The 25,432-nt window shown below is 43.7% G+C and overlaps 1 protein-coding gene across 1 annotated transcript in view; it reads left to right on the top strand.

Moving 5' to 3' along the window:
• Positions 1 to 10,234: 10,234 nt before the first annotated feature.
• CRACD (capping protein inhibiting regulator of actin dynamics) overlaps positions 10,235 to 25,432 on the top strand; it is a 161,419-nt gene continuing 146,221 nt past the window's right edge. Inside the window, exon 1 of the mRNA XM_084856710.1 lies at positions 10,235 to 10,593. Within this exon, the coding sequence (XP_084712836.1) occupies positions 10,566 to 10,593 (28 nt within the window). The 5' untranslated portion in view covers positions 10,235 to 10,565. The remainder of the gene's footprint in view (positions 10,594 to 25,432) is intronic.

Below are 25,432 nucleotides of genomic sequence, written 5' to 3'. Positions count from 1 at the left end.
CTGTCCAATCACTCTTTTTGGAATTCCCTCATGGAATTCTTTCCTCTTCTCATCCCATGTCTGCCAGTGTTTCCCAATAATCTATTCTTGGTCACCTGCTGTTAGAATCATAGAATAGTAGGGTTGGAAGGGGCCTACAAGGCCATCGAGTCCAACCCCCTGCTCAATGCAGGAATCCAAGTCAGAGCATCCCTGACAAATGGCTGTCCAGCCTAGTCTTGAAGGTCTCCAGTGAGGGAGAGCCTACCACCTCCCCAGGTAATTGGTTCCATTGCTGTATTGCTCTTAACAGTCAGGAAGTTTTTCCTGATGTTCAGCTGGAATCTGGCTTCCTGTAACTTGAGCCCATTATTCCGTGTCCTGCAGTCTGGGATGATCAAGAAGAGATCCTGGCCTTCTTCTCTGTGACAACCTTTCAAGTACTTGAAGAGTGCTTTCATACTCCACTCAGTCTTCTCTTCTCAAGGCTAAACATGCCCAGTTCTTTCAGTCTCTCTTCATAGGGCTTTGTTTCCAGTCCCCTGATCATCTTTGTTGCCCTCCTCTGAACCCTCTCCAGTTTGTCTGCATCCTTCTTAAAGTGTGGTGCCCAGAACTGGGCACAGTACTCAAGATGAGGCCTAGCAAGTGCTGAGTAGAGGGGAACTAGTGCTTCACATGATTTGGAAGCTATGCTTCTATTAATGCAGCCCAAAATAGCATTGGCCTTTTTTGCAGCCACATCACATTGTTGGCTCATATTCAGCTTGTAATCGACAACAATTCCAAGATGCTTCTCGCTTGTAGTGTTGTTGAGCCACGTATCCTTCATCTTGTAACTGCGCATTTGGTTTCTTTTTCCTAGGTGCAGAACTTGGCATTTATCCCTATTAAATGTCATTCTGTTGTTTTCTGCCCAGCGCTCCAGTCTATCCAGATCACTTTGAATTTTGTTTCTGTCTTCCAAAGTATTAGCTATCCCGCCCAATTTTGTGTCATCTGCAAATTTGATCAGCATTCCCTGCACCTCCTCCTCCAAGTCATTAATACAAATGTTGAAGAGCACTGGGCCCAGGACTGAGCCCTGCGGTACCCCACTCGTTACCTCTCCCCAGTTTGAGAAGGTCCCATTGATAAGCACTCTTTGGGTCCGATTCTGTAGCCAACTGTGGATCCACTGGATCGTTGTTTCATCTAGCCCACTTTGAGCTAGTTTGCTCATCAGGATATCATGGGGCACTTTGTCGAAAGCTTTGCTGAAGTCGAGGTATATGATGTCTACAGCATTCCCACGGTCTACAAGGGAGGTGGCTTGATCAAAAAATGAGATCGGATTTGTCTGGCAGGACTTGTTTTTGACAAATCCATGTTGGCTTCGAGTAATCATGGCATTGTTTTCAAGGTGCTTCCTGATGGATTCCTTTATCATCTGCTCCAGAATTTTCCCAGGGATTGATGTCAGACTGACTGGTCTGTAGTTCCCAGGTTCCTCCTTTTTACCCTTTTTGAAGATAGGGACAACATTAGCCCTCCTCCAGTCATCTGGCACTTCCCCCATCCTCCATGATTTCTCAAAGAGAATAGACAGTGGTTCTGAGAGTTCTTCTGCCAGTTCCTTTATTACTCTAGGATGCAGTTCATCTGGCCCTGGAGATTTGAACTCATTCAAAGTAATTAGGTGTTCCTTGACCATATGCCTATCAATCTCAAGCTGCAATCCTGCCCCTTCAGCCTGTACTTTGCCTTTGCCAGGGGGCTCATAGACCCTCTTTTGCGAGAAGACTGAGCCAAAGTAGGAATTGAGCACCTCTGCCTTTTCTTTGTCATCTGTTATCGTTTTGCCATCCTTATTTAATAGCTGAACCGCCATTTCTTTCCTCTGCCTTTTACTATGCACGTATCTGAAGAAAGCCTTTTTGTTGCTTTTAGCATCCCTTGCTAACCTCAGCTCACTCTCAGCCCTTCCTGACGCCATCCCTGCAATTCTGTGCTATCTGCCTGTACTCTTCCTTTGTTGCTTGGCCTTCTTTCCACTTCCTATATGTGTCCTTTTTTGTTTTCAGGTCATCCCTAAGCTTTTTGTGAAGCCACATTGGCTTCTTCTGTTGTCTTCCACCCTTTCTTCTTGTTGGAATTGCTTGTAATTGTGCCTTCAGAATTTCCTTTTTTAAAAGCTCCCACCCATCTTGGACTCCTTTTCTCCTTAGACTCGCTTGCCATGGGACCTTACTGATCATTGTTCTGAGTTTATTAAAATCAGCTTTCCTAAAATCCAGGGTACGTGTTTGACTACACTCGGCTTTTGCTTCCCTTAGAACCAAGAACTCAAGTACAACATGGTCGCTTTCCTCCAGAGTTCCTGTAACTGCTACTTTATCCACTAAGTCATCTCTGTTGGTTAGGATCAAGTCAAGGATAGCCGATCCTCTAGTTCCTTCCTCTACTTTCTGTAGGAGGAAGTTATCCGCCTACAGAATCTGCCTATATTGTTCTCTATATTCTTCCTCTTGGTCCTCTTACAGCATCCTTTAGCTTCTCCTTTCACTTCTATTTTATTTATTTAGGTATTTTAAGATTTATATACCACTGGTATATAAGGCAGCTTCCAAAGCAGCTTACAAAATTTGAAAGAATATACAGGCTCAATAAAGATATCTACAGTACAAAGAACCTCTCACCAGAAGAACATTTGTTAAAAGCCAGATAAAGCTGAAATTTATAGGTTTATCTCTCTGATTCCCCTTCCACCTGTCTGTACTTGCTAAAATATTCAGTTGTCTTTTCTGATACCACAACCTGGATATTTTTTCAAACTGAATCTCAAGAAAACCACTTTCCTTCTCTTTTCTTTTATTTGCCTTTCAATATTCTTCCTTCCGCATAACCTGGGGGTGGGTGGAGTGTTAATTTTAAATATCCTTTGATTTTGACAGATTCAAGCTGTCATTAGAATTTTCCATATTCAGCTACATAACTTCAGCTAATTTTTGTGAACCGCCCAGACAGCTTCAACTATGAGGTGGTGTCAGGATTCTACTTATGACCTGGACCCCCTGAGCAACTCCTTAAGGTTCTCTTGCCTCCTTAAGAGTTGCACCTTCCTTCTTTTAATCCTCTCTTTCCCAGTAACATGGTAGACATGGGGTGATTGACATACCAGACACAGGATTTAACCATAACAGTTTATTGATCAATTTAAAGCTAGCAAATCACAGCTAAAGGTATTCACATGATAGAACTGAGTGAAACAAAAGGCATTAAAAGAAAATAAAAGTTGCAAAATGCAAGTTCCTTTACTCTAGCTGTCCTTAGACTTTTCTAGATGGCTTTGTCCAGCTCATTCTTCAGGCTCTGTTCTCACTTCAGGCTCTGGCTGCCTCTACCTTGCTATTGCTCTGGCTGCTGGCTGGTCTTTCTTCTCTTACTGGCACTCTCGCTCTTTATATACCTTCTACCCTCAAAGCCGAAAGTACTGCTTCAAACCTGAAGAAATGAAACCTATGTGGAGAAATGAAACTGACACTTAACCAGAGAAAGGAAACTACTCCTGTCAGGGTTACCCCCTCCAAACAGAAAACTCCAGGCCTCTAACTCCGACTGTTTTCCCCTTTGCCTCTGTAGGCCTCAAACCTTCACAAGTGGTAAAGAAATATAATACATGAAATGACATAACATCCAAATATCTGTGTGCTTTTTTCTCTTTTCCACTGCCATCATTGGGCAGTATCCAGTACTGCTGCTGTGCTCCTCTTGTTCCTGTTGCACCTGTGACACCCACCGCTAACGCACCGAGGAGCTAGCGCTTCCTTGAGCAACCCCAGAAATGAGCAGAAATGCCTATTCGAGAATGAGACAGGTCATCGGAGCTCCCTTCTGCAAGCTGTGCTGACCTGCCCCAGTCTGGAAACAAGTGTTTCTATTTGCTTCAGGATCTGCTAACTTCCGGTTGTGCTAGCGATGGGTCCCTTTAGTACACGGGCAGCACTGGACACTGCCCATTCTTAGTATGCCTTTTTGCCTTGTTAGTTATCTTGATTTGCAAGGATTCCTCGCACTCCATTTTGTCTGGACTGGGCTGGAACTTTTACTTATGGAATCAAACGTGTCTTTTCTTTATGTCTCCTGTCCTTTAGACTGTGAGCATGGATTGTCTTTTCTGCATCTCTGTAAAGTACCTAACTGTTTTTCAGTGCTTGAATATTGACTTCATGGACAAGTTATCTTGGACTAACAGCTCCTAAACTCACAGTGATTTGGTAATCTCCATATTAGACTAGGGCAATTCATTGTTCATGTGGTTGCTTTTGAAGACTTCTCTGAAACTTCAGTTAGTACAAAATGCAGGTGCTCAGTTACTAACTGGGGCCCAATGTAGCCATCATATCATTCTTAAAGAGCTACATTGGTTGCTAGTCTATTTCTGGGCACAAAGTGCTGATGATTACCTTTAAAGTCCTGGATGGCTGGAAATTTGGGTACCTGAAGGATTACTTTCTACTACATGAGCCTGCCCAAACTCTGCGGTCATCATCCGAGGACTTCTCCCATGTCACTCCACTACCTGAAATTAAGTGGGTGGTGACTGGGGAGAGGGCCGTTTTAGTGCCCTGTCTATCAAATGTCCTCTCCAAAGAGGCTCAGTTGGTGCCAACTTTGATATCACAGCTCTTGATATTTGGCACCAAATACCTTTTTATTTGTCTAGGCATTTCAGCATGGAATGTAAGTTAGGCTTTAAATGGTTTTATCCATTCTGCTGGATTTGGAGGAAGGGTTGTTTTCATTGCTACTTCTGCTGTCTTGTTTTTGCAGTCTTTTATGTGTTTATGTATTATATGCCACCCTTAGAGTTTTTACTGAAGGGTGACATAGAAATTTTATAAATGAATAAGATTACCAAAAGGAGGTAGTACGAGTGTGTGACCAAAATAGAGAATTCCTAATTAGGGTTCTTACAGAAGATAATCTCTAAGACAGATAATAACTGAAGTTCTATTGCAACATTTTTCTCTCTCATTTTGTTTTATTTATATCAGGGGTGGGGAATGCATGGCCCTCCAGATAGTTGGTGGACTGCAACCCCTATCAGGCCTAGCCAGCATAGCCAATAGCAAGGGATGATTTAAGTTGCAGTCCAACATCTAGAGGGCCATGTTCCCCATCCCTGATCTATGTAAACCAACTTTCCCCAACTTGGTAGCCTCCAGATGTGTTGGTCTACAACTCCCATTCTCCTCTGAACTACAGCTCTCAACATCCCTGGCCATGGTGTTTGGAGGAGGATGGGAGTTGTAGCCGAACATATCCGGAGGGCACAGTGTTGTGGGGGAGGCTGACATAAACCATTGACATTAATATCATTTCTATATCTCTTTTCCCCCAGAAGAACACACACTTCCTTTTAGTTTGATGGGAGGGGGTTGTTCCTTGATAAAATAGGCATGCTCATTTCACTTTCAATTACTTTCTGCATGTCAGCAGGTTGCTGTGTTGGTAATACTGCACCAAACAAACCTCTGTGTTGCCAGGTAGGTGTATTGTTGCAGAGCAAGGCAAAGAGAAACAATGCGGGTGAGTTTAGGGATGCTTACGCTGGACAAGACAGAGTCAAGAAGCTCTAGTTATCTCCCAGCCTGTCAACAGCTTCTTCCTGCTCCTTGTTATGGGGTCTGTTGGGAGGCTGGAGCCAATGTGAGCACGTAAATGTAAGGGATGTGAGGTGAATCTGCATTCCAAGCAGTGGCGGTTGGTGGCCAATCTGACTGCTGAGGTGGAAAACGGGTCAAGCAGAGGCAGGGCTAAGGGGTCACCGGAGCTGGGGACAAACATGAAATCTGACCACCCATGAAGCATAGAAGTTATCTAAAGTAAGGGAAATTAAAAGCAATGGCATAGGAACCGTTAAAAACATGAAATTTGGCCAGACATGCAGCATAGCAGTTCTTTAAGGTAAAAAGGAAATGAGAAACAGCAGTAGAGCAGCTGTTAAACATGACATTTGGGCACCTATCAAGCATAGCAGTTCTCAGGCATCAAGCAACAGGGAAACAATGTCATAGGAGATGTTAAAACCATGAAATATGGCCACTGAGGCACACACTTCTTAAAGACATACAATTTGGAAAGCCACAGCCAATATATTTTTTAAAAAGTTAAACCAAAAGAGCAACAAAATAATTGTGCAAGCTTTTGAGATCTCCAGATCTTTCATCAGGGAACATGTGATAAAAGGCGGAGGGGGTGGGGGAGGAAAAAAAAGACTAGATGGCGAAGCAGGGATGGCTGGCCTTTTGGGGCAGGAGATACCGAACAGCTAGTCCTCTGGCCCCCTCTGTGACCCAAACCCCCTCCAACACCACCCTCCTTCCATGTTGTTGCTTAACTTGCTCAACACCACTGCATTTCCTGGCAATATTGTCACTTGTTTCTGTTGATTTCTGTGTGGAAAAGCCTGGCAGTGGCTTCATTTTCCAAACTCAGCATGTGCTCAAATCATTCCCCTGCTTCAGAAGGCAATAGAGACTTCTGGTTGGGGGTACCTGTGTCTTCTGGTCAGGCAGGGCATTTGGAGGAAGCGATGCCCCATAGAAAGTAAAGAGGGAGGCTCTCTCCTGGCTTTGTGAAGCTGGAAGGAGGAGGTGCTGAGTCCCCATGCTATTTCTTTTGTCTGTGGGCAGCAGGCTGGGCACTTTAGAGACAATGGTAGGGGCAATGATCTCTACAAAAACACACACCTGTAAGTGACATCAAGAAGACCATCCTTTTTTTAAAACTCCCCATTTTGCGGGCCTGTTTGACTCACTCCCAGCAGAAGAGCAGGAGTGAGAGCGACTAAGCAGTGGCACCATACGAAAAACAATGGAAAAAATTAACATTCTTTGAGAAACTGAAGAGAGAGGAAGGAAGGAAGAGAGAGAATGGTGTGTGCATGTGTGTGTTTGAATTTCTTCAAAGGCACGTTTCCTTCCATTTTTTCCTGAGGAGCCACAGGCTGGTGGAAAACTGTATGTAATCTCCCCCCCCCTTACACACACACACACACACACACACACATTTTTTAAGGGGGTGGGGGCTTACTTGCTGTTAGCACCTGCATGACCTGTTTTTAAAAGTAATTATTGCTCAGGGCCCATTTCTGGAGCTTGGATCAGGTAGGGGCATTTTAATTTATTTTTAACTAAATTCCTGGGGTTGGAGTAGTTGCTATTATTTTTTTAACCAGGATCCTGGGACTTGGGGCATCTCATCTTTTTTCAACATTCAAAAATCAATATTGGTGTAATACCTATATTAACCCAACTAAAAGATCTGAAAAAAATGTGCAAGTTTTCAAGATCTACAGATCTCTTAATCAGATCTACAGATCTCTTAATCAGTCACTTTGTTTACAAGTTGAGACAAGTTCAGTCTACAAGTCTGGGGACTTTATATTCCCCCAGATGGAGGATCAAATATTCTTCCCTTCCTTCTTCCATATGTAACCTGGGGCAGCAGAACCCTCCGGTAAGCAAACCTGCTGAGTTCAGCCCACCTTGAATGCTTGCCAGCTCCTCCTCCCACACCTTACTTTGGGACTAGTCTGAACTTGTAGACTATGTGACTTCAGACAGATCAGGGATGAAGAACAGTTCCTGGCTAGCAGCCATCAACTAGGGTAGAGTCTCCAATGCAGGCAGGGATATCTCAGGATAAAAACCCTGACAGGATAGTTTAGGAATCTTAATCATTTAAATTAAGCACTCAGTCAGCATTTGGAGTAGGGGAGATAAAAACTGAAATTCTGAACTTCAACTGTATCCCTTGAGTTAATTATATCTTGCTGTTCATACCTTTTTCTAGGTGCTTGACAGAGTCATGTTTCTGTCTCTTGTGTTTCGAGATCTTAACACATCTTGTTGTACAAACAGCCTCATACCTGTATAAAACTGCTTTACTGTAAAGAAGGAAACAAAGCATGGATGTTGCTATGGGCTATTTGAGCAGTCTGAGATGTGTGTTGATTCTACTGACAATGTGGATTTTAAAGATAGCCTCAGTCCTGAATTTTTTATATTTTTTTACCTCAAACATGTTTAATAAATCCCTCTTGGTTCTTCCTTTAAAAGCCCGGTCTTCCATATTTCATCCTAAAATAACATTAGCCCACAAATGTGTGAAGGTGTACAGGCAGTTTTGTTACAATGATTTCATAGAAGTCATTTGAAGACATTGAAAGGCAGAAATACTGTGCTTTGTTGTTGTTGTTTAGTTGTTAAGTTGTGTCTGACTCTTCGTGACCCCATGGACCATAGCACGCCAGGCCTTCCTGTCCTGCGCTCTCTCCCAGAGTGTGCTCAAGTTCATATTCATTGCATCAGTAATGCTATCTAGCCATCTCATCCTCTGCCGTCCCCTTCTCCTTTTGCCTTCAATCTTTCCCAGCATCAGGGTCTTTTCCAGGGAGTTTTCTCTTCGCATTAGGTGGCCAAAATATTTGAGCTTCCCAAACTTAAAACAGAAAACTTGGTGCCCCAAGAATTCTTTTATAATCACTCTCTAATTGTGTTTGATAATCCAGGTAATTATCTGTTTGACCTACATGTAGAACATTAGAATCGAAGCCACATGAATAGTGAATATAACATCTCCTGAATTACATCTTGGGTTGAAGAAATAACTGCAGAGGGCATACATTCCAGCTCTTATTTTCAGTCAGTTATTTTAGCCATTCTCCAATTCCTTTCATAATTCTACTCTAGTTTGTTAGCCCTTTTCAAAAACAACAAAGAGATTTGTGACACCTTAAAGACTAACACATTTATTATGGCATAAGTTTCAGTAGACCAGATTCGACTTCATCTTTTGCATGACGCGTTATCCTAAATTGGCAGATATATACAGACATGGTTGGGGGGGGAGGGAAGAACAACATACATAGTTGTATACACATGGCTGTAGAAGGGACAGTGGTAAGCAGTGAAGTCAGGGGGAAAGGAAATGCCAGAACTACAGACTGTGACAATTATGTTAAAGCTTAAATGCATGTAAAATAGTTACAGGGACCATTCAAAAAGCAGTGCTGATGATAACACAAACATCCCAGCATTGGTAAGATAATTAACAGGCCTGTTACGTTTTTCTCCCCTTCTCATTATGCTAGAACCTGGGATCATCCAATGAATCTATAAAGCAACTGGTGGCTCTCTAGATGTTTGGGCCTACAACTCCCATGAACCTTCACCATTGGCTATGCTGGCTAGGCCTGATAGGCCAAAACATCTGGAGTACTGCAAGTTGCCTACCTCTGCTATAGCAAGATGTAATGGTGCCCACCAACTTGGGTGGGTTTAAAGGAGGAATATATCTATATCTATCTATCTATCTATATATATATCCTCCAGTATCAGAGGCTGTGTGCCTCTGCAGAACAATTGCTGGGATCACAAGAGGGAGGGTTCTATTGCACTTGTGTCCTGCTTATGGGCTTCCTATAGGGATATAGTTAGCTGTTGTCAGAATGAAATGCTGGACTAGACAGAACTTTGGTCTGATCCAACAGGACTCTTCTTATTGTTAATACTTTAGTGCAGCCTTCCCCAACCTGGTGCCCTCCAGATGTGTTTGACTACATCTTCATCATTCTCAGCCAGCATGACCAGATATGTATAGTTAAACACATCCAGAGGCACCAGGTTAGAGAAGGCTGCTTTAGTGAGAGAACATTCTCTTGAATTCAGGGCACAGATGATAGAACTGATCTTCTTTATGATGATGTTCAGCAAAATTTCCCTTTGAAGTTCAAAAATGGCCACCTTAAGGTTAGTAGTACTGTGCTGGAAGATTGAAATGTTCTCCTACTCTTTTCTGAATATTATCATTTCTGATTGTCCATTTATTCTTTTGCATAGAGACTGGCCTGTTCATCCAATGTAAAATGCAAAGGATATTGCTGGTAGATGATATCATATATTACATTGGAAGATGAGCAAGTGAATGAACCCCTGTGTGGCTGATGTTAAGTCCTGTGATAGCATTGCCAAGGTGCATGTGGGGACAGAGTTAGCATCTAGGTTTGTGACTCTTATGTGGCCTGTTGTTGCTGGTGAGTAGCTATTTTAGGTTAAAGGACTATCTGCAAGAAGGGGCAGACCTATCACCCAAGGCCTGTGTGATAAGCTGCTAACAATAATGCCTCTCAGAGATGTTTTGTTTCAGTTCTTCAAGAAAGCTACATATTTTTCCAGCTAGGCACTACACAAGAGATAGCTGGCTCATCATAGAGGCTAAGGTTTTCTCAAAGATATTTCCCATCTCAATAGCTGTCCCCAACAAAAAAACTTTTTTGTATGTTGTCTGGCTTCACACCCAGGACTCTCCAGTATCTCCTCCTCCCCTCCTAGGTCTTTCCTCTGTTCTTATATCTCTTGCCTGTTGTTGCTTTGGCTCATTAGCTGCACCTGGCAGCCAGCTCCCACGTCCTTTGGGAGTGCTGTAATTGTGTTCAGGTGGGGTGAGGAGGCCAGCCAAACATTCACCCCTAAATGGCTTCTCACAGCCTGTAAGAGGAAAGTCTAAGATGGGCTGTGGATTGTTGATGGTATCTTGGAATGGTTTTAGCTGACAGCTATAAGTGCAGTAAGTAGTGTTCTATCACTTTCTCTTCTGGGTCTGTTCTCTAGTGGATTATTCCTGGGTAACAGATTGCCTTGTTGATCTGCTTTTTCACTTCATTGGGTAAGTGTTGTAGTCTAATAAATCCTTAAATTGCTAGTCTCTTTCTAATGATTTGGAACAGATGTTGTTGTGTCATAGGTTTTGGCTGTGGACAATGGATTTTGTAGCATGTTCTGGGTGAAAGCTAGATGTATGGTCATATGTATAGTGGTCACTAGGTTTCTGATGCTTATGTCGATTGTGTACTTGCACAGAAGCATCCAGAACATTAACCTGATATGCAGACTAGTCTAGACTTAGGTTGATGATGGGATGGAAGCTGTCAAAGCCCTGATGGAATTTCCCATGAGTCTTCTTGCCTATGGGTCCAGATGACAAAAATGTCATCAGTATACTTGGGTAGAGGAGAGGTTTTTGGGGGAAGGAGCTGAAAGAGAGTTGTTTGATGAAACCATGAAAAGGCTGGCATACTGTGGAGCCATGCCTGTGGCAGTACTGATGGCAGTGCCATTGATCTGAAGATGTTTTACTCAGATCTCAAGTAACTGTGAGTAAATACAAAGTAGCAGTGATAAAGGGATATTGGGGTAAAGAACCTCAGCATCCACGGTAGCAAGCATGAAAGAGTGTTAATGGATTGTAGTATTCTAAGGAAGTCAGTGGTGTCCCACAAGTACTTTGGAATATACTCAGTCTGAGAATGGAGACCATATAACTAAGCACTCCTACTGTGCCAGTGCCTGAAACTATGGGCACCTGGGAATGCCTGGTTTGTTCTGGGTGGCAGATAAAAGGCCAAGGCCCCTGTTGCTGCAAATCTGTAGGAAATTCCTTGATCTGGTTATGTAGTTCCTTCTGGCATTTTCCAGTGGGATCTGAGGATAGGAGCCTGTAAAATGTGGTGCTGGAGAATTGCCTCTCTGCTTGGAGGCTAAGAATATGAGAATATGTAGTCCAGCTTGTCAATGACAATGACAGCTATTCCTGTATCAGTCTCTTTGATTATGATGTCAGGATTGTTTCCAAGGGCGTGGATGGCATCACATGCTGCACAACTGAGAGTGAAACTGTTTGCAGGTTACTTCAGCTTGGGTGTGGCAGCAGAAGCACTCAAAGTAAAAAGAAATTCCAAACCGGTGTTTCCACTATCTGGAGGGGACCATGGAGAATTCTTTTTTGCGGAGCATGGAGAAGATGTCTGCTATGTGTCACTGCGCTGTTAAGTGGTGTGCTGATAAAATGATAGCCCTGGGCTGGTGCAGTGGTGAGTGTTGTGCTGGAAGAGTCCTAGACAGTAGGGAAAAAAGCCTCTAGGTCACCACAGAACTGTATCCTATGCAGGCTTCAGCAATACCACTTGCCACGGTGAGCACAGTGCTTCTGTCTCGCTTGGCATGGTGAGTGTAGTGCTGCTCTCTGGCAAGTGTGATGAGCAGCCAGCCTTCCTCCCAGTGTGAAAGCTGCAGAGGTGGGCAGAGATTAACCTCACAGTTGTGCAGTGATCCCCATCACCTCCCAAGCACCAAAGTTGAGAGGACAGTGCTGGTGGTTTGGCAGCTATGTGGCCAAGGAGTCTTGGCTGTGCAGGGCCAAACTGGCAATGCACCACCCACTGCCAGTCTTTCCTGATCCAAAACAGGAAAGATGGGTGGGGAGGACTCCACTGCCTGAAGGCACCTTCAGCTAGCCACTCTCCATACCCACCCTTCCCGTGGGAGATGGGTAACTGTTGGACACTGCTGCCTTAAAGCACTCGGAGTGTCTTCAATCAGCGGTGCCCAACCAGCTGCTCCCCCACTGATCCTGCCCTCAGAAAAGGCCATGGGAGAGGGAGGGCTGGATGCTGCTGCTTGAAGCTGCTTTGAGCAGCAGTGCACAACCAGCTACTCTCCCCACTGGCCCTTCCCTCAGAAAAGGCTGAGAAGCTTGCTCAGGACTATAGAAGCATGCTCAGCTGGTGATTACAGTTTTTGGCTTGGCTAGTAAGGTCAGCCAAAAATTGTATTATTTATTTCTTTAGAATATTTATTGCCCACCTTTCAGGGCAGAAGCCCTCCCAAGATGGCTTACAACACATAACCATTAAGATATTAAAAGTGATAAAAACATAAACGCAGTAAAAACCAACAATAATAACAACCATAAAAAACAATGATAAAAACCAGCAACAGTAGCAATCATATCAGGAGAAGGCCAAGGTAAAATAATATGTTTTCAAGGCCTTCTTAAAAGCCTGCAATGATGGAGCATGGTGGACCTATGATGGCGACTTGTTCCAAAGGTCTAGGGCCACTGCAGAGAAGGCCCTCTCATGTGTGGTCCACCCAGCCTAACTGCTCTCACAGGTGGGCAGATGAGAAGGGCCTCTCTTTCTATCTTAAAGTGTGGGCAGGATGATATAGGTGAACATGGTCCTTCAAGTAATTTGGTCCCAAACCATTTAGGCTTTAAAGGTCAAAACCAGCACTTTAAATTGGGCTCAGAAACACACCAGTAACCAACGCAGCTGGAGCAGTAAAGGAATTATATGATCAAATCACCTTGCCTCCATCAACACTCAGGCGGCCGCATTCTGCACCAGCTGAAGGTTCTGACTGTCTTCAAAGGCAGCCCCACGTGAAATGCATTACAGTAGCGCAGCCTGGACATCACTGGATAAATGAGGCAAAGCCATCTTCTCCAGACAGGGCCGCTGGTAAAAAGCTGGTAGAAGACACTCCTGGACACTGCAGCCACCTGGGCTTCTCCAGTTAGTGCAGAGTCCAAGAGGACACCCAGACTGCGCACTTGGTCTTTTAGGGGGAGCGCAACCCAATCTAAGACTAGCTGTAAACCTCCAGTAGTTGGTTTCCCAACCCACAGTACCTCTGTCTTGTCTGGATTAAGTTTCAGTTGGTTTATGCTCATCCATGCCAAAACAGCCTTGTAGACCCCAATCATTCTTATAGATTTGGTGGGGCAAGAGAGGCCCTGTGAAAGAACTGACTCTTCTGTCTGGTTCTTCAGTTTGTGACTGGATAGATTAACAATATTGTTGGGCGAATTCACCGTGTCCCTGTTGTGATGCAGGGAGGCATGCAGTAGGCTAGATACATTGGTAGCTTTCCTTTTCTTCTGAAAAGCAAAATATGTATTACAGGTTACTTACCTTTTTTTTGGAGAAGTTTTTCTAGGTGAACAGCTTTTTGAAAGGTTGGTTCTTTACATGAGATTCCACATCAGTTCATTCTTGATCTTTTCCTGTTTGCTATGTAGGAAGTTATTGATCATATGTATCTTGGAAAGAATATAGCACAATTTTCCCCACAGTCCATGTAGTAAGTAAACTATAGTGGATTTTGCCTTGCTACCTTAGGAATGATGTCTTGCTTTTTGTATTTAGGTAGAAATCTGTCTGTGTCTGAGTGGGTTTCTTCATGAGACTGGCTTCAGGTTTGATTATGGCTGTGTGTGTGTGTGTGTGTGTGTATGTGTGACTAATATACACAGACAAAAAAGGGGAGGATTAGAATACGAGCTGATTGCCATAGCGCCATTCACAGGGGCATTTTGTCCCAGGAATGTAGTGTAGCTTGGGTGGGTTGGGTGGAGGGGGGGGGGGTTACAAAAAAAGAGAGAGAGAGAGAGAATCACCACTACCACCACTTTTGGTTACCTCATATTTAAACTTAAGACTCCCCTGAAAATTGGTATACTTCACCCACCAATTCCTGAAAGTCGCCAAATATCCTCCCCACACACACACACACCTCTCATGGGGGATGAACAATCCCACAAAAGGGTGGGGTAGATATTCGGCATAACTTTAGTCTGGGGGTAGGCAATATGTGCCCCCTGGCCTTTTTGCAGCCTTCAGTTGCCCCACCACTATGACACTGCCAAAATTCAATGGCATAGCAGTGTGGGGGGGGGAGAAACCCCTATTAAAAGGAAAATCAGAAGTTTGCCAGCAGCTAAAAGCTGTTGTAAAGCAAAATAGCCCCTTTGTGTTGCCCCTGCTGCCACTATACCACTAAACCGCTGATTTTTCTTTTAGAGGAGGGGACTTTCTCCCTCTGCTGCTGTGCCACCAAATATCAGTGACACAGCGGTGGCAGGGCAAGTGGTGGCTGGGTTTTGCCCCCCTGAGGTCTTGGAGGACAACATTGGCCACCAGCCCCTAGACATTGCCCACCCCTACTTTAGTTTATTTAACACGATGTATAGCTAAACCAAATCAACAGAGGGTAGGAAAATGACCCTGCCCTACGCATTTTTGGCAACTAGCCTGAAAAGCAAAACTTCTGGTTAGCTGGCAACTCTGGTGACATGGTAATTGGGACACTTTTCATATAAGGGTGATTTTAAACACCACAGTGTGAAAATCAAAAAGTAACGTATAATGACATTGCTGCACTGGAAATGTTTCCAATTTTTGTCTCTCTCTACCTCTCTTTCCCTCTTTCTTTGCACGTACATGCAAAAGGGTTACAGAAAATTATACAAAATGTACAAGAACGCAGAGGGAAAACAGCCAGTGGCATGCTGGGAGTGAATGTGCCTGCTTAACCAGGGGGAAAAATGGTTGTAGTACTGTTTGATTTGAGATGTCAGTACAAAGGGCCAACGTATCCTTCCTGTATAGGAAGCACTTTTTTGTCTCTGCAGATGGGGATACCATGCTTGCCATCTGCTTTGGTAATTCAATTGTGTTGGTGGCAGTTTTGGATATAACTGCTGCCGTCATGTCTTTCCAGTAACCTTGTTGTGTGTTTTTTCTCATCAGCTTTCTGAATCTCTAAAGGCTGCTTTGTCAGTCTTGTGCCTGGCAATCTTCTGTATTTCCGTAGTGCAATATAGAAGCAGCTTAATGTTGCCTCTGCACCCATTACCTCAGAACAGCACCTAAGCAGGAACAGTGGATCCACACAGCTTCGTTAATGGCATTTCTGGAATAGAAGTAGCCATCTATCTTGCAAACAAGATCTTTTGTCTGTCCATTTTGCTCACAGTCATTTCTTGTCAACCTTGCCTCACCCATTCTTCCCTTTCCTTTGTCACCATGTAGTGGCAAGCTCCTCAGGGCAGGAGCTTCCTTTTTGGTTTTGGTTTTGCTTCTGTTACCTGGTAAACTAGCTATATAAATAACAACACCCCAGCATATGGAACTGAGCATGCAACAAAATGCACATCCCGCACTATTTCACTTCAGTGTAATAATTTGTTTCCCCTTGGGGTGCAGATTTTCAGATATCTTTTCATTCTTCTTTTCCTCCTCCTCCTCCCCGCCCTCTCTAAAATAAAAAGGAATAGAATAGAGGAAAAGGAAATTGGTAGTCAGATTTGTGAAGGGGGGCTTGCCCTGTGTTAGGAAATTCGAAATCAAAGTGGATGAAATGAAGCTACAACATGTCATGTTATATATTCCCATTAAAAACAACCCTTTTCTTCATTTGTAGAAGCTCCAGCAGTTGGAGATAATTTTGATTTAGAGAGTACTGTAATACTCTTGATAATACTTCATGATGATTTTGCTGACTTGGGGCAATTGCCTCCAAGAAATGAAGACTTCTCATTTTGTGGCATACAAGCTACAAATTACTATGCCTGGTGGGTTTTAATTTTTGAAATTCTTGTTCAGTTGAGAAACAATGATTAATTCCCACACACTGACAGTGGTAATTAACGTTTCTATACCATTGCATAGAGATGTCATCGTTCTTTGATTTTATAACTGGATTTTTTTAACCCCTTCAGTACCAGTTCATATAAGCCCTAACTCCTTTTGGAAAATGAAAAATTGTGAGAAAATATAATATGCATTTCAAAAACAGACCCCACCAGCAGAAAGTCTCCTACATAGGCCCATGTGTTGTTTATGGCATTTCAGCATTTAGGATGGATTTTTAAAGGCTCTGCTGAGTTTATTTTTGTTGTTGTTCAGTTGTGTCCGACTCTTCGTGACCCCATGGACCATAGCACGCCAGGCCTTCCTGTCCTGCGCTCTCTCCCGGAGCGTCCTAAACAATATTGTTCTTTACAGCATCGGATTTTCTTTTCACCACCAGACACATCCACAGCTGAGTGTCCTTTCGGCTTTGGCCCAGCCGCTTCACTCTTTCTGGCGCTACTTGGAAATTCCCTCTGCTCTTCCCCAGTAGTATATTGGACACCTTCCGACCTGAGGGGCTCATCTTCCGGCATCATATCTTTTAGCCTTGTGATACGTTCCATGGGGTTTTCTTGGCAAAAATACTGGAGTGGGTTGCCATTTCCTTCTCCAGTGGACCACATTTTGTCAGAACTCTCCGCCATGACCTGTCCATCTTGGGTGACCCTGCACGGCATAGCTTATGGCTTTACTGAGTTACGCAAGCCCCTTCGCCACAACAAGGCAGTGAGTTTATTTAGCACATTTTAAAGCTGCAGAGAGTGAGGTGAGCCAAAGGACAGGGAAAAAATAAATATAAAGAGAGGGAAGGAAAGAACAACAAATGCTGTTGTAATGCAGCTGATAGTCAAATCCTGTCAACATGCAACCTGGTAATGGAAACTAGCTGTATTCTTCTAGGTTATTTTGATTCTTGATGTTCCTCAAGTTTGGGGGGGGTGCATGTGTGTGGAGAGAGAGAGAGAGACTCTATTTTTTTTTCATAGTTTTACATATGGGATTCAATAAGAAGGTAGATAACAGCCTGTCTGGTCCCTGAGGTCATCAGAGGTTTTGCTCCTGGTGGTTCCACACGGACCTATGGCCCGATTGGAGTCCACCAGGAGAAGAGCCTTCAGTGTGGTGGCCCCCTTTCTTCGGAATTTCCTGCCCCTGGAGGTCAGGCAGGTGCCAACACTGTGTTCTTTCCAGTGCCTTCTGAAAACAGCACTGTTCCAGGAGGCATTCCTTAATTGACCAGCCATGGTTTCTATTGGCATTGTTTGTTTGTTTTAAGCATAATTTTAATATGGTTTTAATCTTTTTATTCTTTTACTGTTTTATCTTTTGTGTTCACTGCTCCAAAATCTGTTTTAGGTATGGAGTGGTATACAAATATTGTAAATAAATAAATAAATAAATAAATAAATAAATAACAGCAAAGAATAATCTTACCAATGACAAATACTCCTAAAATGTGCAGTATCTCACCCAACAGAGTATCAGAAACCATGTGCCATGTAATCTTGAATCAAATGCCCTTTGCAGGGTTGATCCATAGCAGGCTATAGCAAATAATTGATTCCAGAAGCTACCATGGAAAAGGCTTTTTTCTGAGCACTGGTGGAGAGGTAGTGGACCCTTACATCCTGCAAAACATACATCTTGCCTAACCCCCTCCCCATTTTAGCCCCTCCTACTGGTCCTCATAAGCCCCAGCCCCGTTCCTACAGTTTGCTGTACATTTATCTAGAATACATTTCATTATGAGAAAATGGAGGCATTTCACAAAACATTGGTTTGGATCCAGACTAAGTTAGGTTCCATTGAAATCAATGGGAGAAGTTCATTATGACTAAACATTAATCCCATTGACTTCAATTGGAACTAAATTAAGCTGAGTCTAGGGGCTTCTTCACACAGAGCTTTTATCCTGCTATTGAGATTGATCACTCACGGAAGTTTGCGGGTCCTTTAGATGATGATGTCATCCTCCAGGACATCTCCCACATGTCTCCTGCACTTATTCCATTTTTTAAAAGATTGGAGATAATGAGCTATCAAATTAAAGCGCTTGAGTTCGACTTCAGTTCCCTGTGAAAAGAGGAAAAGCTGCAATAAGAGGAGTTAGGCCATGGCGCCATCTAGCGGCTGTATAATGAGACATATGGAAGACTCAGATAAGGGGGGAAAGGAGGGGGGAAAGGAAGCACATGTAAAAGGAGTACGTTGTGATCCTGCATTTAAAACAGAAGCAGAAAGCCCCATTTTAAATGTGGGATTTTAGGCTGGTGTAGAGATGCTCTAGATCTAGCCCCTTAACTTTATTTTTACAATATGAGGCAAAGCTCTGATTTTAAACAAGGGCACATTTTCAGCACTGACGTGTAATCTTATGAATGGGAGAACCAACTCTGTTTTCATGAACATTATGTTTGGTGCTTGTTACAAACACCTGCAGCAGTAACCCCTTTATCTTCATTCTCACAATGCTTATGAGAGGTTAGATCCATCAAGGCAAATACCTCCCCAATATTGGGCTCGCCCAACAGAGAATCCCCCAGGAAAGGGCATTAACTGGGATGTAGCTGGATGGCAGATTTTTAGCTGATAAGTAAGAACAGAATTGTAACATCACTTTATAGAACCTGCCAAATTTATTAAATCAGGACAGCCTTGCAGAATACATGAATTCAGGTGCAGGTGGGTAAAATGGGCCTTCCTTAATGCATGAGAGAAGGGTGTGGAATCTGCAAGGTATAATCTTTGGTGTGAGAATCAGGGTTTAGGAGTATAAAAAGGATGCAGTTATTTCCATCTGTGAAGTGCTGGAGGGCATGCTACTTATAATTCTTCTGACATGAGATTTCTCAGTCTGTGTGCAAATGATCCTGTTTCCTTCAGTTACTCCAGGGGTGGGGGGTGGGGATGATTGGCTGTCCCTTTCATTTCTCATTTTCTGCCTAGTCAACACTACATTAATTCATGCAAAGCTTCTTTCCTGGATGACAAACAGGTGAAAATCAACTTGACCACATGGCTTTAAAGTACAGAACTGTTAATTTTTGATAACAGATTTTCTCAGTCAGCCATTTAAAAACTCTCTCCTGGATAACTTGGGTTTCGTGAGAAATTATCAGGGATTCCTCACTTTGGGGCGAATCCATACTCTCTTTTTTTACCCTCCACCTTTTGCAGCTAGATACAAACTGTTAACTTTAAATTTTATGCAGCATTTTGTTTTATATTTCTTACTATTGCATTTATATCCCAAATTTCTTCCAAGGAGCTCAACATGGCACTCATGACATGATTCTCCCCCTTCTTCATTTTATCCTCACAACAATCCTGCAAGGTAAGTTAGGCTGAGAAAGAGTGACTGACCCTTGGCTACCCTTTAAGCTTCATGGCTCAATGGGGAATTGAACCTGGGTCTGCCCAGTCCTAGGCCAGCACTCTAACCACTACACCATGCTGGCTCTATCAAATTATAATGAGTTTCTTTTTTAAGCATTCAAGTATAGCAGTACTGATGCAAAATACTGATACAAAAAGCTAGGAAAACTTGCTTGGTCCATCTGTTTCTGTCCCAAGGATTTTGAACTTTTTCTCTTCTTTGAAGTAGGTGTTTGGTGATCTCTTAGGAAATTGACCCTGAACCTGTTTTTTTAAAGGTAGATTTTCCCCACTGTTCAGCTTAATGTGTCTACTCCAAGGGGCGTTTCCAGAGGTTCTCATTCCCAGGGAGCTCAGTATTGTCCAAGCTGGGGTCCTCTTAGATCCAGATGGAAGAGTGTTAGAATCTCTCAAGGCTGTCTGTGCACATTACATGGGTTGTGTTGTCTTGTATGATGATGATATGAAATGGGAACACCCATCTATATGGAATGCCAGCACCTCTCGATTGTTCTGTACAGTGTTTAAATGCCATTCTCTTTGTAACATATTCTGGAAAGAGATCCGGGGTAGGGAATTCTCCCGCATATTTAAGGTTTCCAAGTTGCCTTGCATTGCATAGTACATCTTCCTCTAGTGAAGGAAGTTTGGGGGTCAGTGGTCCTGTGGGATCTTTCAATGTCTCCAGGTCCCATTTTCAGTAGAGGAAAGATGCTTGTGAGCCAGTTTAATAGAAAGGGTTTCAACTTTTGCCCTTCTTTCAATTCTTTGACCCCAAGAATTCGCAGATGTTTGATTCCTGGTTCAAGTACTTCATCAGCCATTTTTGAGATATTGGCTAATTTTCCTGACATTTCAGAGATCGATGTCTCAAGGGGGTTGATTGTTGGTATTCATTGTTAAATCTTCCCTGAGGTGGTTGATTTGTCTGGAGATGTCTGCCATTATCTCCTAGCCTTCTTTCACTATTCTTGGGTGTTTGAGTGCCATTAGAAGGCCTTCCTCGTCATCTGACTGCCCAATACTTCTTTGGCTCTCTTGAGCACCAAAATATGTTTTCAAGCTCCATTCTCTGGGTGGTGCAGAGCTCTGTAGCATGGCCCTTCAGGAGCTTCGTAATTTATAGGTTTTTGTTGACTTTGGTGTGCTGCTTTTCATCATAATCGCTGAATCCTGCATTGGGATCAGGTGGAGCTCAGAATTAAAAGAAAGAAGCTGGCAGGGAAAGATATACAAAGTGGTTAAAGGGAGGGAGGGAGGAGAGTTGAAAGGAGAGCGTGGGGATAGGAGGTAGGTAGGCAAACATATTTGCAAAGTAGGTGAAAAGAGGGAGAAAGGGAGAAAGACTGGTTGGTGAGAGAGAGAGAAGCTGGCAGGGAAAGATATACAACATGGTTAAAAGAAGGAAGGAAGGAAGGAAGGATGGATTATTGGAAAGAGAAATTGAGGACCATCATGTAATAGACAGATATGGATACATTTCAATAATTACAACTGAATCTTAAACTCTTGAAGAACTTCTGTGGATAAATATAAGGTTATTAATATACTGAAACTCCTATGATCCCAGTTGACTGTAATTGGATTTCCTATGTAATGTTTGTGTTTTGTCAGAATGTTTTTAAAAAATAAAATAAAGTTACACACACACACACACGCGCACACTTTTCGGCAGTGATGTCGCCCCCCCTGGCTGATTGCCTGTTGCTTTTCCTCCCCTGGGTATTCCAATCCCTGCTGCTGTGCACCGTGACTTTTGGTCCTAATGTGTGTGTTCAGGTATATGTGTGTGATTAGATATGTAGAGATGAAGTCACAATATTAGAGTAGCTTCAGGTTTGGAGCTCCTTCTGACATTTTACATGGTAAAGGAACACTTTTTATTCTAATAGGCTCTTATCTAGCAATGTGGTTGCCATCAAAGAACATTTTTGGTGGAAGCCAACAGTGCTTGAACTTGCGCAGCAGGACCTTTTCCCTCTCTCTTCCACCCTGCAGTCCATTGCACCTCCTGAAAACCTGCTCTGGAGGGTCCCCCAATCCTACTGAGTAAATTTTGAGGCTGTTCAGGGGGCTGCAGCAGGGAGGAGGAAATCATCCCCCCCCCCCGGTTCTGCTGACAGAAGCTATTCCATCAGCAGAAAAACTGCAGTGAATTCACATCTAGGCTAAGTATCCCCATTGTCCAATATTTAGCAAAAATAGCTTTTTTATTGGGATGGGATTTGCTTGAGAACATAGATGGAAGGCATTTAAGTGGCAGTAGATGTGAAGTCCAACATAAAATTTGTCAAGCTAAATAATATAGAATTGGCCTCTTCTAGCAACTGGTCTGAAGCCAACACACTGGCTGGCTTACACACACACACACACACACACACACACACATGCCAGTTGGTTGGTTGGCAGATCAAGAGCTAGAGCACGTTTTCAGTTCACACAAGATGACTGGTGAAGCCCAGTGTGAACTTAGTGGGGATTGTAGAACATCCTCTGGCTCCTCAATGTGCAGGAGTCCTCCCGGCAACAAATATGGGAATCATCCCCAAAGATGGAAAGTGTGAAAACCACGACTCTCAGTGGCTGCTGGCCAACCTTTTTGGTGCATGTGCTGCAACAAGTGATGCTCAGAGTTCGTGCTGGTTTTGTATTCTGAACAACTGCACAGGCCTAAACACCGCTGTGTCGGCTGAGGAGGTGGCTTTGCCAAACCTGGCGCCAGCCCTGACTGTATGATACAACGAGGATATAGACAGGTAGATTATTAGCAAGGTAAGCTTGTGGAGTTTCAGGTAACAGCAGCTAAACTCCAAAGTCCGGGTACTGAGTAGAAGCAAAAGAAGTAAAACTGTGTGTTAGTTTTGGTGCTGAAAGGAAAGATGAGCCTTAGGGCACAATCCTATGCATGTTTACACAGGAAAAAAAACTCCCTCAACTCTCAGCAGTCCCCAGCCAGCACCCCTTTTTTCCTGTCTAAACATGTATAGGATTGCACCCTTATTTGATGTAGTCCCAGTGCTCTGGTAGATTTCAAGGTCTGAATTGCATTTGTCCTCCTCTTGGTCCTCTGGTTGTCAGCACTGCAGCTGTTGCATGAGTCTTGTGAGTAGGAGAGGTCAGTGCTTTCACTGATCTTCTCCAGATGGTGCAGCCAGGAAGATAGAATCATTTGCAAGGACACTTCCCTGCTTCTTCTTGGCTGGCTTCTTGCAGGCTGAATGGGGAGAAGAGGACTTTTGCCACAATAACAGACATGAAATAAGTTTTTAAAGTTATGGCAATGTGGAGAGAATAGACAGTGAGTGTGTGTGTGTGTGTGTGTGTGTGTGTGTTTCTCTCGCCCTTCTCATAAGAACAGGATTTGATTTTGCTATAAATTTGGGACAAACAATCGATCTATTTAATCATTAAATATATGGAATACTCTTACACTACCACATAATGTGGTGATGTCCACCAACAAATATGAATTTTTAAAAAGTATTAGACCTATCATCTAGGAAACTATCAATGGATATCACTTATAAATGCTAAATGGAATCTCCTGTTCAGAGGCAGTGTGAACAAGCCACAGTAAGTGCCAGTTGCTGGGGACAAAAACACTGGGGGTGGATATCGCCTTCATGTTCTCCCTGTGAACTCCCTAGAACATCTGGCAGGCCACTGTCAGAAATGGAACATTAAAGTGGGCCCAGTTTCAGGGGATAGCACTGTCAGATAGTTGTTGATGGCCTGAGCCCTCAGTAGAGCCACTGTCTACCCAGCTGCTGACCCAAAATGCAGCCATCTAGGTCCAACATTCTTCTCGGCACTGGAGCCCAGGTAACTCTGGTGGGCCCCTGCTGTTTTGATTTTCCCATAACGACTCTGGGGCCCTGACACAGTGTTGTTGTGGGGGATGTTTGTCAGTGGCAATGCTTGACAGCAAGACTGGCTGTTTTGTTTGTTTTTGGCTGCAGCTGCACCCACCAAGGTAAGGGGATGGGGGCTGTTGATGCTACCAAGGGGCCCACCTTGAGGAGGATGCCACCTAGGCCCCCCCGCCAAACCTAACCCCAGCCCGTGATGAAGTGAAGACAGATGTAACACAAGTTAGACCTGTAATGAAATATTGCAGTGTATCCTCAGGGTGCTTCCAGGCAGAGGGCATCTAGCCCTACCAATGAGAAGGAGTTGTGCAGCTATTCCTTCTTCACTTTCTTAGTGGAATATCTGTGGCAAGAGAAAAGAGGGAAGAAGTTGTGGGAAAATATGGGAGTTGAAAATGGCATTGTCTGGCCTCCACGTAGAATTCCTTCAATGAGGCAAGGTGAAAGTGCCATACAAGCCTCATCTGGAAGCACCCTCAGCCCCTGACAGGAATTCAGGACTCCAACCAGCCTGGAACATGATCTTTGTAGTCCCATTCAGGCCTTGAGGAGGGGAGCTTTAGGAGGGAGAAGGGGAAAACGACACCTAATTTCTTCCCCGCCCTCCTGAGGCCTTCTGCTACTGTGCTAAGAGGATCAGATGGGTGACGTGAAAGACCTGAGACTCCCGAAGCCCACTGCCAGACAAAATAGGCAGTACTGGACTGAATAACCTGAACTGGAATTTCCCAGGGACAGATGGGTTAGAGTTGTCTTTCAATGTTGATTTTCAGTTTTAAGCAAAACTGTATAATAACATTTTGACTTTGTTGTGGATTTCATTGGCAGGTCGCATACCTTGCATTCAGAAGCTCCCAGATTCAATCCTAGGCATCTCCAATTAAAAAGATCTCAAGTAGCAGGCTGGAAAGGGTCCTTGCCTCAGATCTTGGAGAACTGCTGCCCATCAGAGTAGATCAGCCTTCCCCAACCTGGTGCCCTCCAGATGTATTGGATGATACCTCCCGTAATTCCCAGCCAACAGAGCCATGGGGATTAGGGGAGTGGTACATCTGGTGGGCACCAGGTTGGGGAAGGCTGGAGTAGATAGCAGTAAGCTAGCTGGACCTCTGGTCTGACCAATATAAGGCTGATGGATTCATCCTCTTGTCTTTCCTTGCATGAGGGGGTGCTGGCAAATAGGTGATGCGATTAACTATCCGTGGTGAATGACACTTCCTAGGCTTTGTAGAACTGAAACAGAAGTCAATTATCACCCCAAAGCAGTGCAAGTTCCCAGTCTTGAAACAAAGATAAATACTTTGTTTGAGATGTGATGGCTGTACAGATTACGGAGCTGGTTCCCTGTGCGCTCAAAGGCTCCCATCGCCGCAGCCATTCCACTGGAAAAAATAAGCTCCCCTCATCATGCCGTGGATTTTGCACTAGTCTGACAACCTGCCCCGGCAGAAAGCCAGAAGCTTTGCTCTGTCCAAGTATTGTAGAATCCTTTGGCTTGATACTTTATAATGTGAAAAATAACGTAAAAGAACAACACAAGCATATTTTAGCTTAGGGCTTTTCTGCATGAGGCTTTTTACCCATCACTTTACCAAGGCTTCTGCTTCCAGATTCTTTGTGAGATTAAAATTGGCTTCTTTAGGCGTGTTCTTTTTTTTTCCGGGGTGGGTGTTGGGTGGGTCTTTCTCTGCCTTTCTATATGTTCTATTACACAACCACTACGTGGCGCTGTGGAATAGCAGAATTCCCCAAATACACCAGGGTTTCATGCTGCCATTCACAGAAATACCAGACTTTCCTTCTTAGAAAAAAACCCACCCTGCTGTAATAATTGCAAAGCATGGCTGAGGCCCTGGAGGCAGATGATGTCATGTGAAGCACCTGCAAACTACTGTGAGTGAAGAAT

Source organism: Heloderma suspectum, chromosome 5 (assembly GCF_057233095.1).
Source record: "Heloderma suspectum isolate Gila_16-S chromosome 5, 16-S_ref, whole genome shotgun sequence".
Lineage (NCBI taxonomy): Eukaryota > Metazoa > Chordata > Lepidosauria > Squamata > Helodermatidae > Heloderma > Heloderma suspectum.
The sequence above is the reverse complement of the archived record's forward strand: the minus strand, read 5'-3'. Positions and strand labels throughout refer to the sequence as shown.